The 16,158-nt window shown below is 49.1% G+C and overlaps 1 protein-coding gene across 1 annotated transcript; it reads right to left on the bottom strand.

The window, feature by feature from the left end:
- Positions 1 to 369: 369 nt before the first annotated feature.
- Positions 370 to 15,268, bottom strand: LOC116834156 (5-hydroxytryptamine receptor 3A). The gene is made up of 9 exons (XM_032796069.2): positions 15,189 to 15,268; positions 8,145 to 8,311; positions 7,346 to 7,390; positions 6,253 to 6,362; positions 4,573 to 4,742; positions 3,778 to 3,938; positions 3,061 to 3,271; positions 2,154 to 2,387; positions 370 to 1,506 (listed from the first exon to the last, which is right to left on the bottom strand). Exons 1-9 carry the CDS (start codon positions 15,253 to 15,255, stop codon positions 1,208 to 1,210), a joined length of 1,464 nt encoding a protein of 487 aa, XP_032651960.1. The 5' UTR covers positions 15,256 to 15,268; the 3' UTR covers positions 370 to 1,207.
- Positions 15,269 to 16,158: the final 890 nt, after the last annotated feature.

The raw sequence follows: 16,158 nt of genomic DNA, 5'->3' as shown, positions 1-16,158 counted from the left end.
AATCCCTGCTCTTCTCCTGTGGGCTCTGTCCCTGGTGCTGAACTCTCCTGGCTCACTCTTCACTCCAGTGCCAGTCATGTAGGGCAGAATGTGCGAATGTGTTCAGCATTGGACTCTCTCTGCTCCCATGGGAGCAGGGTTAGGCCAGTGCCGAGTGACCTTGCTGGAGAAATTTTCCAAATATCCTACCATGCTTTCCTGGGGTCACCTTGCCGAGTGAATTTATCCAACTCCCACGTGCCATTACATGAAGTTACACTCTGTCCTCTTCAGTTTAGTGACTGAAACATCCAGTTTATTATTTAGTTTTCTGAGGTCTCTTGGGTAAGACCATTGCAACTGGTAACAACCCACCATACACAGCACATAGACTACGTGGGATGCTATTGACAAAAGAGCCATGCCATCAAATTACCAGCTGTTCCTGGCAGCATGCAGCTATTGAACCTTCACAGAGACTTGCTTACTTGCTGCACAGTAGCCTGAAAGAAGTACTCAAACAAGAAAATCCTGCTTGCTAAAACGTATGGTAAGAGCTGGGATAAGAAGTGTAAGAGGCTGAAAAAGCACATGGATTGCCATAGATGTCAGGAAAGCACCCGTCAGAGCCAGCAAGGCACTGAAGTGGCATGGACAGGCTGGGGTCAGGTGGCTGAGAGCCTCCCCCCGTAAACAAATGAATGGGTGTGAACCTTCCCCCTCACTTCTGTTTGGGTCTGGACTGGGATTGAGTCACCCTCCAAGGGCTCTGGTCAGCTCAGAGGTGTGTGAGCCTGGGAACTGTGAATATTCAGGCTCCCATGATATTCTCCTGCTCGCGCTGTGGCAGGATGCACAGGGAGGCCAGCCTGTGTGTGGGACATTGTTCTCTGTGTCCTGATGGAAATGAGAGAGGAGCTGGAACAGGACTAGGGGAGCAGGTGTGCGGCATGCGAGTGGGAAGGGAGTTAACTGGAGGCCGGAAAGGGGGTTAGGCTAAACTTAATGTTGACTCAGATTTAATTAAATCTTGTTCATCCTTCTCTAACCATCTCCCGGCCATGGTGTTTGGAGCCCAACCTATGGTACATTAGTGCTGCTGAAGAACTGTTAGGCCCTGGATCTCTGTGGTTAGAATATACAGGGGAGTCTGTGGAGCTGGGAATGACCCCTTTAAAGCGTGGCAGTGGAGCACCCTGTCACTCTTTCCTGCACAGGCCAGCATGGCTCATGCATACTGCCAGACGGACCAGAGGGTGCCCAGCGTGATGCTATAGGCCAGCACAGCCACCAGGTACACCCGGAAAAGCAGCACGTCCAGCACGTAGCCCACCTGGAGCCATTCGCGGGCAATGTCGCGGAACTCGTCGCGCTTCTCCAAGAACTGGCGGATGGCAGAGATCTCCTGCAGGATGCTGGCCATCACCGGGGAGCTCTCTCCTTGTGCCGGAGGTGCCGGCAATGGCCTTGCACCCGCCACTCTTTCATACTCACGGAGGTTCTCGCAGCCGTAGTGGTTCAGCTTGGCTGCAGGAACAAGACAGAGAGGGGCAGCCTCTAAGAGGATCCAGCTCTGCACTGCTGAGCTTGGCTGTGCTGGGCATTATACCATCCCAGAAATTCTGAGCCCCGCTCTCCAGTCTCTGGCCCAGACCAAACAGTCCTGGGCGTGGGCAGGGGGGGTTAAATCCAGTGTGTCCCTTTTCTCTAAATGCTAGGCCAAGGGACTTGAGCTCCAAAGAGGGGTCATGCTCTGGCAAACTTGCCCCGGGGCCAGCAGGGAGTGAAGATGCCAGCGTGCCTTTGTAAGCCTGTGCAATAGGGCCAATGTCCCTGAGCTGTGTGGCCCAAAGGGGATCCTGCTCCATTGCTCCTTCATGTGCCACATGGACTTCCTGGGCAGAGCTGTTCCCTGGGGTCCCGCTGAGAGCAGTGGGGTGCCCCTTTCATGTTTTGGGGCTAGAGGCCTGAGAGGATTTGGGCTGAACACTGGCCCCATCATGCAGGCTCAGATCTTTTGCTGTGCTGCACCATGGTCCAGTTCCACTAGGTGAGCCCTGAGTTCTTTCTAACCCTATGCAGCTTATTCCCCCTTGGTGGTGGTAGTAACGTGCAGCCAGAGTGCCAGCTGCCTGCAGCCCTTCCCCCCCATTTCCCAGTGCCACAACTCGTACCTGTGCTGTCATTGTTCTCCAGGTGCCGGCTGATGTCTGAACTCTGTGTCCTGCTAGGGTAGAATTGCTTCCTGTCACGGATGCAGAGCAGGATGGTGGCTCGTTCCAGCACCAGATGCTTGACCCAGTCGGGGACATGAGGCTGCAGGTCCTGCTTGTGGACCAGGCGCACGATCAGGATGGTCTCGGTCAGGCTGATGACCAGCAAGGCCATGCACACAACAAAATAGACACCTGACGGGGGAAGGCAGCAATGGACCATGGTCAGTCTCTCAGCTTGAGCTAGGCATGGCACAGGCCAGGCCTGAGTGAACTCTCTGTACCCATGTCTTTCAATGACATTAGGTCTTGCTCACATGTTGTACCCACTCCTGCTCCAGCCCTACCAGGACCCCTGGCAGCTTAGCATATCACTTCCGCCCTGACCCAACCAACATCCTGGCTATTCCTGCCCTAGTTGCCGCACACCCAGCTCTGACAATGCCCCTCACTCCTGATGCACCACTCTTGTTGTTCCACTCCTTGAGTGCATCTGGAGCTGTGCAGATGCCCTGTAATTCTGACCCTCAGTAGATCCTGCTACTTCAGTCTTGGCCTCCCTAGCCCCACACGGCTCTGCCAGGACACCTCAACCAGGACCCACAGCCCCCATCTCTTGCTATCTTAGTTCTGGTCGTCTCCCTCCCACAGCTCTGCTAATAGTCCTTATGCCCAAACCACAGCACTCACCCCCAACACTTCTGTCCAGTGCACTGTCCTACCAGCTCCTCCGGCCATACAGTTCATCTGCCCCACACTATCATCACCCAGCTCCTTCTTGGCTCGACTCCGTGAGGGAGACCAATGCTAGATTTCAACCGGGGATGTGTGCGCACCTAGGTAACCATGGTGACGGGCGCTATCGTACTTATCAGTGGGGTCCCAATGGCAGTGGCCGGCAGCGTGTCAGACACGATGATCAGGAAGACAGAGTAGCCCAGCAGGAGGGTGATCTTGAAGGAGACCCTCTCCCCGCTGTCGGGAGGCAGGTAGAACCCCACGATGTCCATGACCATCAGGAAGATGCTGGGGAGCAGCAGGCTGACGGCGTAGAAGAGGGGGCGTCTCCGGATGACTACCTGCCAGCACAAGAGGGGGTGGAGGAGTGTGCAGAGATCCCTATCTGGAGGAGCCCACCTGGCTGAGTGGCTGTTGTGCTCCTCAGGCACATACAGAATCGGCCTTGACGTGTTCCTCTCTGTGGCTGCCCTCCTCATTTGCTGTGGGGAGCCAGCCATAGGTAGGAGCCATGCTGAGTGACCTCATTTGCCTCCCGTTAGTGAACCAGGTGGGAGCTGCACTGGAGTGGACCTAGGCTGGGAGCTCTGTCCCCTCGCATGGGTGATGTGCTGCACCTTGTGTTGCAACAGTCCTTGCTATCCTCACCATTAGTATGCTGCTCCGCACATACTGTGGGGTTCGCTTAGCAATCCCTCTGCACACTTTAGAGCCAGGAGATCAATTGCACAAGTAGAGAGAAAATGGCACAATTTGCCTTCTGCATCTTGGTGCTTCCTTCCCCCACTCCACGCTTGCTCTGTTCTCCCCTCCCCGACCCCACGCCCAAGCAGGGGAGGGGCCTTACATAGAACTTCATCTCGGCGTAGCTGTCGCTGCCCTTCACACTGAACTCCTGGAACTGGCTGAGTACATAGAGGAGCTCCCACTCTCCCTGGTTCATGAAGACGCTCTTGTCAAATTTCACCAGCTCCGGCTGCCGCCACAGCGAGATGTTGATGTCGTGGACTGTGGGGTGGAAGAGAGGTGGGCATCAGGGCTGGGGGCCTGAGGGGAAAGGGCATGGTCCCCCAAAACTGCTGGTGTGCTCCATGCCCACAGCCACCCTATGAGATCTGGTAGCTTCACACTCCTCCCTTCCAGGCCACATTCCTCTTCTCTCCTTGTTCTCAAGGATGGATTGGCCTACGTGTGTTCCCTCTTTACTAGGGCTGTTTAGGGGGGTGAGGCATAGCCTGCACTGAGCCAGCGTGCTCCCAGAGGCTCTGATTGCTCCATTGCCACCTTCCACCCCACTAGCTCTTGCCCCGCTCTGTCCCTTCTTGGGCGCCCATGGGCTGGAGGCAACAGCAATACAAGCTAACCCCAGGCTGCCTGTGCCAATGAGCCCCAGCACTGACCCAGTGAGCCCAGCCAACTCACTCTTTGCTCTCCCTGCTGGTAAGAGGGCCATTTTGTGCCTTTTGCAATGTCCACTGGGAATAAAAAAGACCCGCCAAGTGGCTGAGCACTATGGAGTCCCAGACCAGGTCATATTGACTCCCCACACAGCTGGAGGCTTTCTTAGGTGGCCTGATCCCTCTCTTCTCAGGCACCTGGAGGGCAGGGTGCAGCGGGGAAGGCAGTGCAACCCGTCACGTACTGTTGTGCAACCAGCTGGTGAAGGTGAGCGAGCAGTTCTGCACGTCGAAGGGGAAGTTGTAGATGTCCAGGCTGCAGGCAGTCATCACCTGGATTGGCTTGAGGTTCTGGACCTCCCCGTGGTAGCTGACGTAGACGTATGGGATGTCCGGGGACTTGCCCACGTCCACGCTGAAAGGCACAAAGAATGGAAACATCTCCATCAAAAAAACCAAAAACAACAAAAACACACAAGGTGGAGCCCTGTGGCTCTTTTCTACCACGATGAAATGCCGGCAAACTGCAGTGGCTGGGAGCGCCTTGAGCGCAGCTAGCCAGGACAGCTGGAAGTGCCTCTGTTAGGAATGGTAGCAGCTGTGATACCTGCTAGTGTGACCCTCGGGTTCCTGGCAGGGTACTGGGCAGTCTGAAGTCAGCAAGCAGAGGTATCTGTTTACAGCCTGTGCTGCCAGCTGAGTCCTGCCCAGGAATCTATCCAAGAAGCCAAGCAGCCCATCCTATCCTTTCCCCAAAGAAACCTGCAGGTTTATTGACTCTCCAGCTCTGTGGACCCGTCTCTTCTTTCCCACCTTAACCCTTCCCGCAACCGGTCATCCCTCATCTTCTGTTACCAGCATCACCTCCACTCAGCCAAGCTATAGCACCGAAGCCTCTCTCAATGGGTGACTGGTCTATTTCGACTGTTAGCTCTGCAGGGTAGGGCTTTCTGTTACTACCTGTACGTACAGCACCCAGCACTGCGGGGCCTCGATCTCAGCTGGGGCTCTAATACAAATACTTCTAGTAAACACAGTAAACTATGGCAGACTCCCTAACGTTCAAAGGACAGACCCATACAACAGTTACCTTTGGTGACAAGGCTCTCTGATGCGTATGGGGTTACTGGATTTGTGTCTGTCACATGGTTATGGAAGGAAGGAAGGAAGTGGTGCCAAGGAGAATATCCTAGAGGAAAGCTGTGTTCTGGGTCCTCCCAGCTGGCTGGGGTTGGAAAGGCCTCGGAGGGGCTGGTGAGCTGATAGTTGGGGGTTGATTTGTTTTGGTTTTGTGTCATGTGTTTGGAAACACAGTAAACCTTGAAGAAAATGACTTTAACTGGGGCTTTTTCTTGTTCTTTTTTTTTTTTTAACTTCCCTAGCTGGTGAGTTTTCACACAGGCCTACACCATTGCATCTTGTTAGCATTACCATAGGACTCTCTGTATGGACACACTCCCTCTGATTAGTACCGGGAATGCCTCACTGAAGTTATCACACTGCACATAGCAAAGCTGTAAAGTTTTTAAAGGGTGGCAAGTTCCTGAGATCATGGAAGCTCCTGAAATCTGAGCAGAATACAGATGGTTAAGAACAATAGATTTCTTTCCCAAGGAAGGGTTGGCAGTTCTGCAGCTGCCCCTGCATTGTGTTTCCTGTACAAAACCTTCCTCTGAATATCTGAATTCCACCCCAAATGCAGCAAGGGTAATTATGAACATTTATAGTCAGCCAGCATTGGAAATGTCCCAACTCCTGAGCTATTCCCATCTGCAGTGTATGGTACGCGGGGATATTGCCAGCTCTGTGCACGCCAGCAGCAGTGCTGGGAATATAAAATGGGATGTAAACTTGCGGGGGAGGAGGAAAAGAGTTAAATCTCCCAGGACCTGAGGGTTGTTGCCTGAAAACTTTGCTGCACTTACAACTCATTGATGAGGATGTCTGGTACCCAGATGCTCTGGGTGGGGAGGGACATCTGCGTGATGTTATCAAAGTCCTCTGGATTCCACCTGAGAAACTCGTCGATCCAGTGCTGCAGAAGTGAGATAAGAGGGGACTTAGGCAGCAGGATCAATTCCAGGCCAGTTCCCCACCTCTGGCAGAATATTATAATACAAAGCAAAGCCTGTCTTCCCAGTTACTGTACTTGCCCAACTGTACAAAGCTTAAAGCATTCACCCTTCCCCTCTAATCCTATAGCTCTGTCCCCCACATGCTACTTGTTATCGTCTGATGGTTTTGGCCTCGCTGCACTAAGCTAGTACATTATCTTCCATGTGCACACACTCTCAACCACCGGTCTCTCTGCTTTCCAGAGGGTGCTGGGTTTTATATATTGGCTACACACTGCATAAGGGGATGTCATCTTGGTCTTGGAGCAAGTCTGTGCACAGTTTTAATCTTCTGGAGACATATCCATGTCCCAGCTATTCATTTAGCTGCATTGCTCATTTTGGGATGAATTAGGTTAGCTGATAACTAGCAGGAGCTCATAGGGCTCTCTCCTCCAGGCAAATGCATAGCCAACGAGAAAAGGATGGTGTGCTCAGGGAGCTCTGGGTGAAAAGAAAGTGAGAACTCTCATGTGGATGCCAAGGGATATTCTCCACTGATTTCAATGTCCCAGTACTCTCCTTCTGTCCTGGAGTTGTGGGAGTTGGAGTAAACTCCCTCCTCCTCATGTGGAAAATGGATGTTGGAATACAAGTCGGTAGCTGGCCAGATTGTCCTTGTCAAGTGATGGCTGCTTGAGCAGCAGAGGTGCCTGAGTTTCCTTTGGTGAAGCAGGCAACATGCCTCCCTTCACAGAGGCATTGACAATCTCCAGTAAAAAGTCCCCGCAAGCCAGCACCAGGCCAGCGTCCTGAGAAATCGCCATGTTCTGTGGGTGCTGCTGCTGCAGAGATAAAAGCTACTAACTGTGGAAAGGTCCTGGGAAAGTCCCACCAAAGGAGAATGGAAGAGAAAACCATTGATTCAGAGCTTCATAAAGCTGGGAGGATTCCAGCTGCTCACCTGCCTGTACCAGATGTAGGTTGTCAGCACCTGATTTTTTTCATCCTGTTGGAAATAAAAAGCAAAGGTGAAACTGGCAAAGGGCATTTTACAGCTCAAGGGTTACTGATATTGACATTAGCTGTTGTTAATGCAGAGGGCCCAAAGTTATCAGAAAGGGTTTGGATACAAATGATCACCAGGTTCCAGATGTCAGTGGGGATCAATTGGCAAGAACACAAGAGGAGAAGGTGAGGAGATGACAAAATAACAAGCAAAGGATCCTCTGATTGCAGATCCTTTGGGACACTGATGGACCTTCTTACGTTCTTCAGCTTTTCCCACCAGAAGGCCTGACTGTCCTCTAACTGCTCTGTTGGCAGAGGAGCCTTCAGATACAGTCACTGATCCAGCACATTTTAAAGCAAACTTCTTTCAGTTAGGAGTAAGGGGCGTGTGTGGATGGCTTCTTGTAGCAACTCAACCCTGTCTGTGGTCAAACATTTCTGGGATGGTGCATTGAATATTATTAAATTATACACAGAGCCAGGTTTCCAAATCATCTCAGCATGTTGGGTGCTGAGAACTTTGGAAATCTCACCCTTAATTAGGTGCTTAAATGGTTTCTGAGCACTTGAAGTCATGGCTCCAAGTGATTTGCCCTAGTTTACCTAAACAGGATGTCTCTCCTCACTTCATCCTGGATGTGGAAAAACTTAGTGACATATGAACCCTCCCTAGGCTCAGAGGTACCTACCCTCACTCCTCAGCCCCAGAGATGTTAGGCGTGCTGGGCTCTGTGGCAAAGCAGAGGACTTACCACGCTGAGAATGGCATATACCATGACATCAATGGCTACATTGGTTGTCCTTCTCCAGTCCTGAACTGGCCGGACACCCTTTCTGTAATGAGTCAGCAGGTAGTCAGAGAGCTGGAGCAGGGCTGGCTTGGCAGAGTTCAAAGTCCTGTTGTTCCCTTTCCGAGCAGCTAAGGGGGGGAAAAAAATCACATTTCCCTGGACTCATTTCTGGGCATGAACCCGCTCAGTGCATCACCTTCCCCATTCCCTCCCTCTCTATGCTGCTGTACAATCTACGCAAAGTGACTTGGCTCATGGGAAGCAGACTCCCAGCAAATCATGGCTCAGTCTGACTGAAGTAGCTTCCAGCCAAGACCAGCTCAGTGCAGCGCTGCCTGGTCAGCTCAGATCAGGAGTGACTCCCACCCAGGACTGGCTCGGTGTGGCTCCTGTTGACTAGAGAACAGAGAAGCACTTTATTGTCTCACCATGTGGAACTGCCTCCCCCATGGCACATGGCCTGGGCTTGAGACCCTGCAATGCAGTCTGGCTGCGGAATGGGGAGCTCCACTAATCTGAATTAGTGCAGCCTACAGCCTGGCCCCCAGCTGCTCAAGGTACTGCAGGCACATCTCTCTGCCTCTTAGATCACTTTGGGGCATCCTTGGCAGTGCCCCACACATACTCAAAGAGGTTTGAGCTTTCTTCTATTCAAAAAGCATATTGCTGGCGTAACAGGGTGGCCTGCCTCATGGGCTGCAGAGCCTGGAGCAAAGCCAACCCTGATTATAGAATCAGCCCCACCTGAAAGGAATCAGGTGATTCTAGTACAAAAGGAGCAGGAAGCTGCAGTGAAGAGGAAGCTATGTCTGCAGCTGCTGGAGGGTGTAAGAAAGCTCCTGCCGGGCTCTGTGTCAGCAGGAGAAAAGCTCAGAAGCAGGGCAGAGCGAGTGCTCTCCAGGCAGGTAGGCCTGGGAGAGACCCTGTCCAAGCAGGGAAAAGACTGCAGTAGCCCAACTGGAAAGGACTGTGGAGAAGAACAAACTCCAGGCAGGAGGAGCTGCGAGCAGAAAGACAGGCACTTAGGGTGGTAGGGGTGTGCCCAGCTGAAACTGGGAGGAAGACTGAGTTTGTGTTCTGGTTTTCTGAAAGGTTCTGTGGGGTTTTGGATCAGGAGAGACACACTAAAGTGGGGTTGGGGCCTGGAGGTCCATCGTGTACCAGAAGACTAAATAAATAGGCCCCTTTGTGGCGATTGTTTGAACTGCCTGTGGACTGTGAATTTCTCCAGGGCTCTGAAGAGGGGGAAACAGAGGCTGGGTGTCTTAGAGGGGCCTCTGGTCACAAAGGGGCACTCGGGAGGTGGCTGCCTATGTTACCAGGATTTACAGGAAGACTGACCGCATGGTTAATGTACATCTTCTTTCCATAAAGCCAGCCTGCTAGCTCAGTGCGTGGATAGCTCCAAGCCCTTCTCCCTGGGCTCTCTGTGGGAGCTGGATGCAAGGTGATGTGTGAAGGACCTTTTGGCTTCCAGATCTGTCATCTCCAGGTTCAGCATGGACAAGGATCAATGGGCAGAGGTGAGACTATTCCCATCCGGGGATTATTTAAAATTTCCCTCAGTATTTTTTTTAAATAAAATTATCCCAGGGAAATGGAGGGGGCAGGAGTAGGGGGAAGAGGCTGAAGTTAAGAGAAACCAAGATGTTTAATTCATTTACCTTTTTTAATTAAAAAAACAAGAGTATTTATGTAACTGAAGGCCTGATCTAAAGCCCATTGAAGTCAATGGTAGTCTTAGCATGGACTTGAATTGACTTTGGATCAAGTTCTGAAAGTTTCATATATTGTGAAAGCTTCCAAATGGTCTTGGCCAAAGTTTTTGCAGCCAGACTTTTTCTTGGAAAGCAACAGCAGAGCAGCTGGTTTTCCTGGATATTGGTCAAATATCCACTGCTTGGCCAGTTAACTCCCTCCTTGGCTGCCCCCATAATCAGCTGTGATGTGGGGGTGGTTTAAGGTCTTGCTCTGGCACCACTGAAGTCAACGGGAGCCTTGCATTTGACTCCAGTGGTGCCTCATCAAACCCTGGGAGCTTAGATTTTCTACAAGCCATTTCCACACAGCATCCTGGCTTTCATTACTGCTCAGCAAACATGCTAACTGGGCTCCTCCTCTCCTTCTGTGTTGAACTGAAAAAAGGAAAAGGGCTACGGATTGTAGCTCTCTTTGCCTAATACGTGTTAGCAGAGCTGGTGTGATTAAAAAATGAATGAGGGACCCATCACAAGTTGTGATAGCTGTGATTTCATGCCTTAGCAGGGTAGTAATGAACACTGCTCCCTGGATGGAGTCTTCACACCAGTCAGTCGCAACATTACCATCAATCCCCCAGGAAGAGTCTGGCAATGGGGCGGGGACAGGGATAGAGAGAGAGAGAGAGTGAATTTCCAGGCACTGGCCTGCAGCAAAAGGCTGTGTTTAAGGAAGCGTGGCTTGGTTGGTTTGTTCCTGCCAAGAAAGCTTTTTCAAATATTGCAGCAGAAAGTTGAAGCGCAAGGACGGTGTTGTGGTTAAAGTGCTGGTCCGGGAATTCCAGAAATCTGGCTTCAAGTTCTCCCCCCACCACAGAATCCCTGTCTGATGCAGGCAAATCACTTAATTTGTGTCTGTTTTCTAGCTGTAAAATGGGGACAATAATCCTTCCTTCCTTTCTCCCACCCCAAATGCAGCAAGAGTAACTGGTGAGGCATAGCGAGTGTGAGAAAAGGTTATTCTGCCACTGCCTGCACTGTACCTATCCTGGACATGGGGATCAAGTTCTCACTTACCCGTGCTCTCAGTTTGGAACCTTTCAACTCACTTTAATACTTAGAGTTGTTGGTCTCTTGAAAGTCAGGTCTCTAAACAGTCCTGCAAGCTCTCTGCATTAATGCTGTGATTGCCCCCAACACAGCGCTCCTGTTTGCAAGGCAACTTGTGATGTGAAAGTCAAGCCAAAGCCACAGAACCCTGTTTGCAGCTCCGCCTGCAGACATGACTGTCTAACACCAGAGCACAATTCACATGTAACAAAAGGAGCTAATTGGAATAGATCTGCGGGAACTTGGGAAAAGCTGCCTGTGAAGGGGCCTTTCATCTTTCTTTAAAAAAACAAAAAACCTTTACATAGGAGCTATAATGCCTCCAAGTTAGCTGGGCTTGCAAGCCCCAGCCAGGTCCATAGAAGACAAAAGAGGATGTGAGGGGGGGGTGAGGAAAACACAGGAGAGCTGCAGAAGGAAAACAGGCTGTTTGGTAGTTGTGCTGTAGACTCTGTCGCATTCTCTTCCAAGTGACCCTTAATGGTGCAGCCGATCATAGTTGGCTCACAAAGGTTTACTTTTGGGGCTTGCCCTGCCAAAGTCTGCATTTGCAGGGTTGTTGTAGCCTTGTTGGTCTCAGGATATTAGACAAGGTGGATGAGGTAATCTCTCTTACTGGGCCAGCTTCTGTGGTGAAAGAGACAAGCTTTCGAGCTCCACAGAGCAGTTCTTCATGTTAGCTCTGGGTAAGCTCAGAAGAAAGAATTTGGTAGAATTCAGACACCTCAGTAGATAACCTAGTCTTGCCAGGGGTGGGTGCGTGTGTAAGAGAAAGAAGAAGAAGAAAAAAAGCTGTGTGGGAAATGATTTCCCATCCTGATAGTTCAGAATTTGATTATTTTTTTCTTTCTTCCTGAATGGGGGTGAAAAATCAAAATCCCAAGTCAATCTCCTTCTCCCTCAAATGTTGAGGTGAGTCAAAGGGTTTAACAGCAATCATTCTGAAACACTTTGATTTTTGAATTGTTTTTCATTATTTCAACTTTTTCCCAATCTAATTTGCTTAAGTTTGGAAATGAAAAGTTGTTTTGACCCAGAGAATTGAAATTTTTTGTTTAAAAAATGTCAAAACAAAACACTTTGACAAGGTCAAAGCTTTTTATTTCATATCGGGAGTTTCCACTTAACACTTTTTTGCCTTTTTCATTTTTTAAAAAAAAAGCCATTTGTCAAATTCCTGACTTGCTTTAGTGTTGAATCACCACACATTGCCTGGTCCCAGAGGGTGTGTCTACACTGCAGCTGGGAGTGAGCCTCCCAGGCTTGTTAGCAGAGCTGGTGTGCTAAAATAGCAGTGTGTCCTGCACTGCACCTTGGGCTAGCCATTGAAGCTCAGACCCAAGAGGCTGGGCCTGCTTGGATTTGGATGGCTGCAACATCTGCATTGTTAGGTTTAGCATGCTAGCTTGGGCAGAGCTAGTGCTTGTCTAACTACTTGGCCTGGGAGGCACGTTCCAGGCTGCAGTGTAGACATATCCTGAGTGATCAGCCCTGCCAAGCTGAGAAGTTCCAGTCATCAGGAGTTTTGCCTTTGGGCCTTTACCTCTTGCATGCAATTTTGGTATGAAAACACATGATGCCAGCCCAGCTCTTCAGCAGCCTTGTTGCTGGACAGCTCCCAGTGGCAGCTGCCTGGAGCAGCAGAGAGGGAGGGAAGCCAGGACGCAAAGACCACACAGAAGCCCTAGGAGACAAAACCAGTCAAGGTGGCTGCGGGATAACTTCTCATTTACGGTGACAGTGACTCCAGTGCTGAAAAATTAGCCCACACCCTATGCAGTACTTACATCCTGTTTAAGCCTTCAGTTAATGGTGCATTGGCCTCAGGTAGCATCTTTGAAGAGGCGAACCCTTTGTCAGCCCCCTTTTTCATTAGACTAGAGTTTTGGACCACAGATCTTTGCTGCAGAATTACTCAAATCAAATCAAAACTAATCAACCACAATCTTTCTGCAGGAATAACAGCCTTAAACTTGCACCTTTGCAGGTTCATTAGATTTCTAAAGAAACACCAAGGTCTGATTTGCTGGGACACTTCTTTTTTTCTCCATTGCCTAGCTATGTTGGGAGAAATCTCACTTTTCCGCATCAATCTCAAAACAAAGAAGCAGCTTTTTTCCTTCCAGGTGTTTTCTATTGTGGCTTCATGCATAGGTCTCCTATGTGTAGAAATGAGACCAATTCAGGCTTATTAGATGGTGAGTTTTCCTAGAAAATCTGTATTGTTCATTGGCACATGTTGGTAGTCCTACCACTGTGATCCTGAGAGAAAATTCAGTTTTCAGTAGCCCTGTGGCTTATCTCATTGTAGGATCAGAAAACAGAAATTGTCAGATGTCATCTAGTCCTGTATCTTGCCTCCAAATGCTTTAGGGGAAGGTGCAAACTCCCAGAATGAACAACGAGGCACTGCAAATGCTCTGGAGTGTGTATAAAGCAGGCTCCATGGATGTGATTTTTTTTTTCCCTCAAGCTTTCTGCTGAAGTTGTTTCTAAAACTCTGTGTTTCCTTGGGTAACCAGAAGCACTTAGGTAACAGACACAAGGAGAGTAGAGCTCAGAAGAAGAGAATGGGCTTGGCTGCACACTGAAGATGGAGGGTAAGTGCTCAAAGCTTATTCATCATTTTCAAGCCAGATGTTAAAACTAGACTTGGCACTAAGACGAGGCTGCGATCTGTATTATCTATGGAATGTAACTGAAAATAGCTTTGCCTGGCATGGAAGGAGGGACTCTGAGCACAAAGGAGGCAGGTCCACAGTACAGGAACTGCATTTTGTGTATGTTTTCTTTTTGGTGAGTGCAAAAAGGCATAAAAGTTGGTGTGAAATTCTTGCTGGTTGATTGAAATTAGTTTCCTCAGACACCCTATGGATCCTGCATATGCCAGTAGGGAGTGGGTGCCTTAGGGAGCTGGCTGCAGCTTCCCAAACTTTCAAAGCGAGGAACACCATGAACAATGTTGGTTGCCGGCGGGGCCGGGGGTTAGATGATATGACAGTAGCTTTTAGCAGAGCAACCCATTAGTGAAACATAAAGTGATCAGGGCTGGAAGGGGGCAGCATTAAGCCGTCTAGTGCATCCTCTGCTATCTGTGTGGGACTCTGACCTTGCTAGACTGCTTCCAATAGGTGCCCACAAGCTGTGACTTGAAGATTCCTGATGATTTTGATTCCAGGGCCGTGACTTCTTAGCTGATCTTGCCATTTTTGCTTTTCCATTTTGTTTGTCTCTTCCTCACCCCCATTAAATAGATTTGGGCCAGAAACTCAGCTGGTATAAATCAGTGTGGGCCACCTACTTCTATGGAGCTACATTGATTTACACCAGCTGAGGATCTGGCCCTTTCCTCTCTGCTTTTATCATTGTTTACTCATGACAGCAATTCCTTCCTTTGCTCTTTTTTGCATCCTCACTCTAATGATAAACTATTGCAAAAGTTTTGGGGGCCAGAAATGAAAGACCGTTTCCAGCCTGCCTTCAAAGGAAATCCCAGACATACCCTTGCTTTGAATCCTTACAGCTGCATTGGTACCAGAATATTGCTTCCCTTGCTCAGGAAAGTGCAAAAACAATAAAAAATGATTCCTAATTAATAATGGACAGTTATGAGAGAGTCTGCACTGTTTGGAAGTAGGAGCATGGAAAACAAACTCATCATCTGTTCTGTTAATTGTTATCCAAAAAAATTTAGTCCTGCATTTTGAAAAACAAAGCATTAGTGGGGAAATCTATTTACCAAGCTCAAGTGTTTTGGCAACAGGTTCCAAATTGATATATAAATCACTGTGTTCTCACTCTCTCTCTTCTTTTTTTTTAATCCTCTCTGACTAAACAAGCTTAAACTTTTCAGCTCTGCAGCCTTTTATTACTGAGTCTAAAATTGAGCAGTACTAAAATACTCAGCCTGTCGCAAAGGCTATAGCTTATTTCTCTACTCCAGAGCTTGATCTGCATTTCTGACACTCTTTTGAACATGAAAAATCACAGAACACTTTCCATAACCTGTTATGGGTGTTTCCCCTTCATCAGGCTGTATAGAGCATTTGTGATACCATGGGTGTCCATTTAAAAAAAAATTCCTGTGCATGAAATACACCAACTGAAGCCCCAGGTTTGTATTAAAATACTTCTACCCATCTCTCAACACCTACAAGAACCCCCCCAACCCCCATAACTTTCCCATAAGTTTCCTTACCTTCACTTTGAAACCTAAAAGTGAACAGCAGCAGAGCAAGAAATGCCCAAAGAGCAGAGGGTGTCATGGCTCTGATCCAGAGGGTCACAGTCTTAGTTCCTCTTCACAATGATTCCACATGTAGGACTGAGTTTTCTGGTTCTCCTCCGCTGGCTCGCCTTTTCTACTCCCCCCCCCCCCCCGGTTCCCCTTCTATCCTTTCCTCTGCCGATAAAGGGAACCTAATCAGGGCAGCAGGTACACCTTTTGCTCGCTTTCCCCACAAAGGTCAGGTTTTTGAAAATGCCTAATAAATCTTGGAATCAGACTCCTCTGCTGCCTCAAATTTCAGGCTGGGAGGATAAAAACAGAACCTACCCACCCGGACTGATGTCACACAGGACAAATGCATAGTGCCTCTTAGTCTCTCCCCAGTCAGGGAGGGCACTGGCATGTCTGCATGAGGTTAACCAGGGAGGCAATTTGTTACCTGAGACCTGGCTAAAAGCTGTTTCAGATAGAATTGATGGTGATGGGTTTTCTATAATTTGTTTTAAATGTCTCATCTTTGCTGTAGAGAAAACCCTCAGATTTGAGATTGGAATTTAATAGGGATGCATAATGTTAACTATCTCTCTGCTAGTGTGTTGAATGAAAAGAGAGTGAGGTTTCCTGCAGCAAGATGTATTAAACTGCTGTAACGTATATATTACAGCCACACAATGAGACCTGTGTTAAGGATCACATGGCCAATATGGGAGCACAGCTACTTTAAAGTTTACCCACCCAGTTTTGATCAGTCTTCAGATAAGGAGCCACCTTTAGGCAACTGATGTGTGGTCACTAAGGGTTGATTTCACACTGTCTGTTCAGTTTAACTGGCTAAATAGATGCAGCTGAATTGATTGCTGTGGAGTTTGGTCTGCTTATCCCACAATGAATTTGGATATCTCTATTCAGGCACATACGGAAGAAAGTGTAGATATGTGTG

The sequence above is a fragment of the Chelonoidis abingdonii genome, chromosome 18, assembly GCF_003597395.2.
Source record: "Chelonoidis abingdonii isolate Lonesome George chromosome 18, CheloAbing_2.0, whole genome shotgun sequence".
Classification (NCBI taxonomy): Eukaryota; Metazoa; Chordata; order Testudines; family Testudinidae; genus Chelonoidis; species Chelonoidis abingdonii.
The sequence above is the reverse complement of the archived record's forward strand: the minus strand, read 5'-3'. Positions and strand labels throughout refer to the sequence as shown.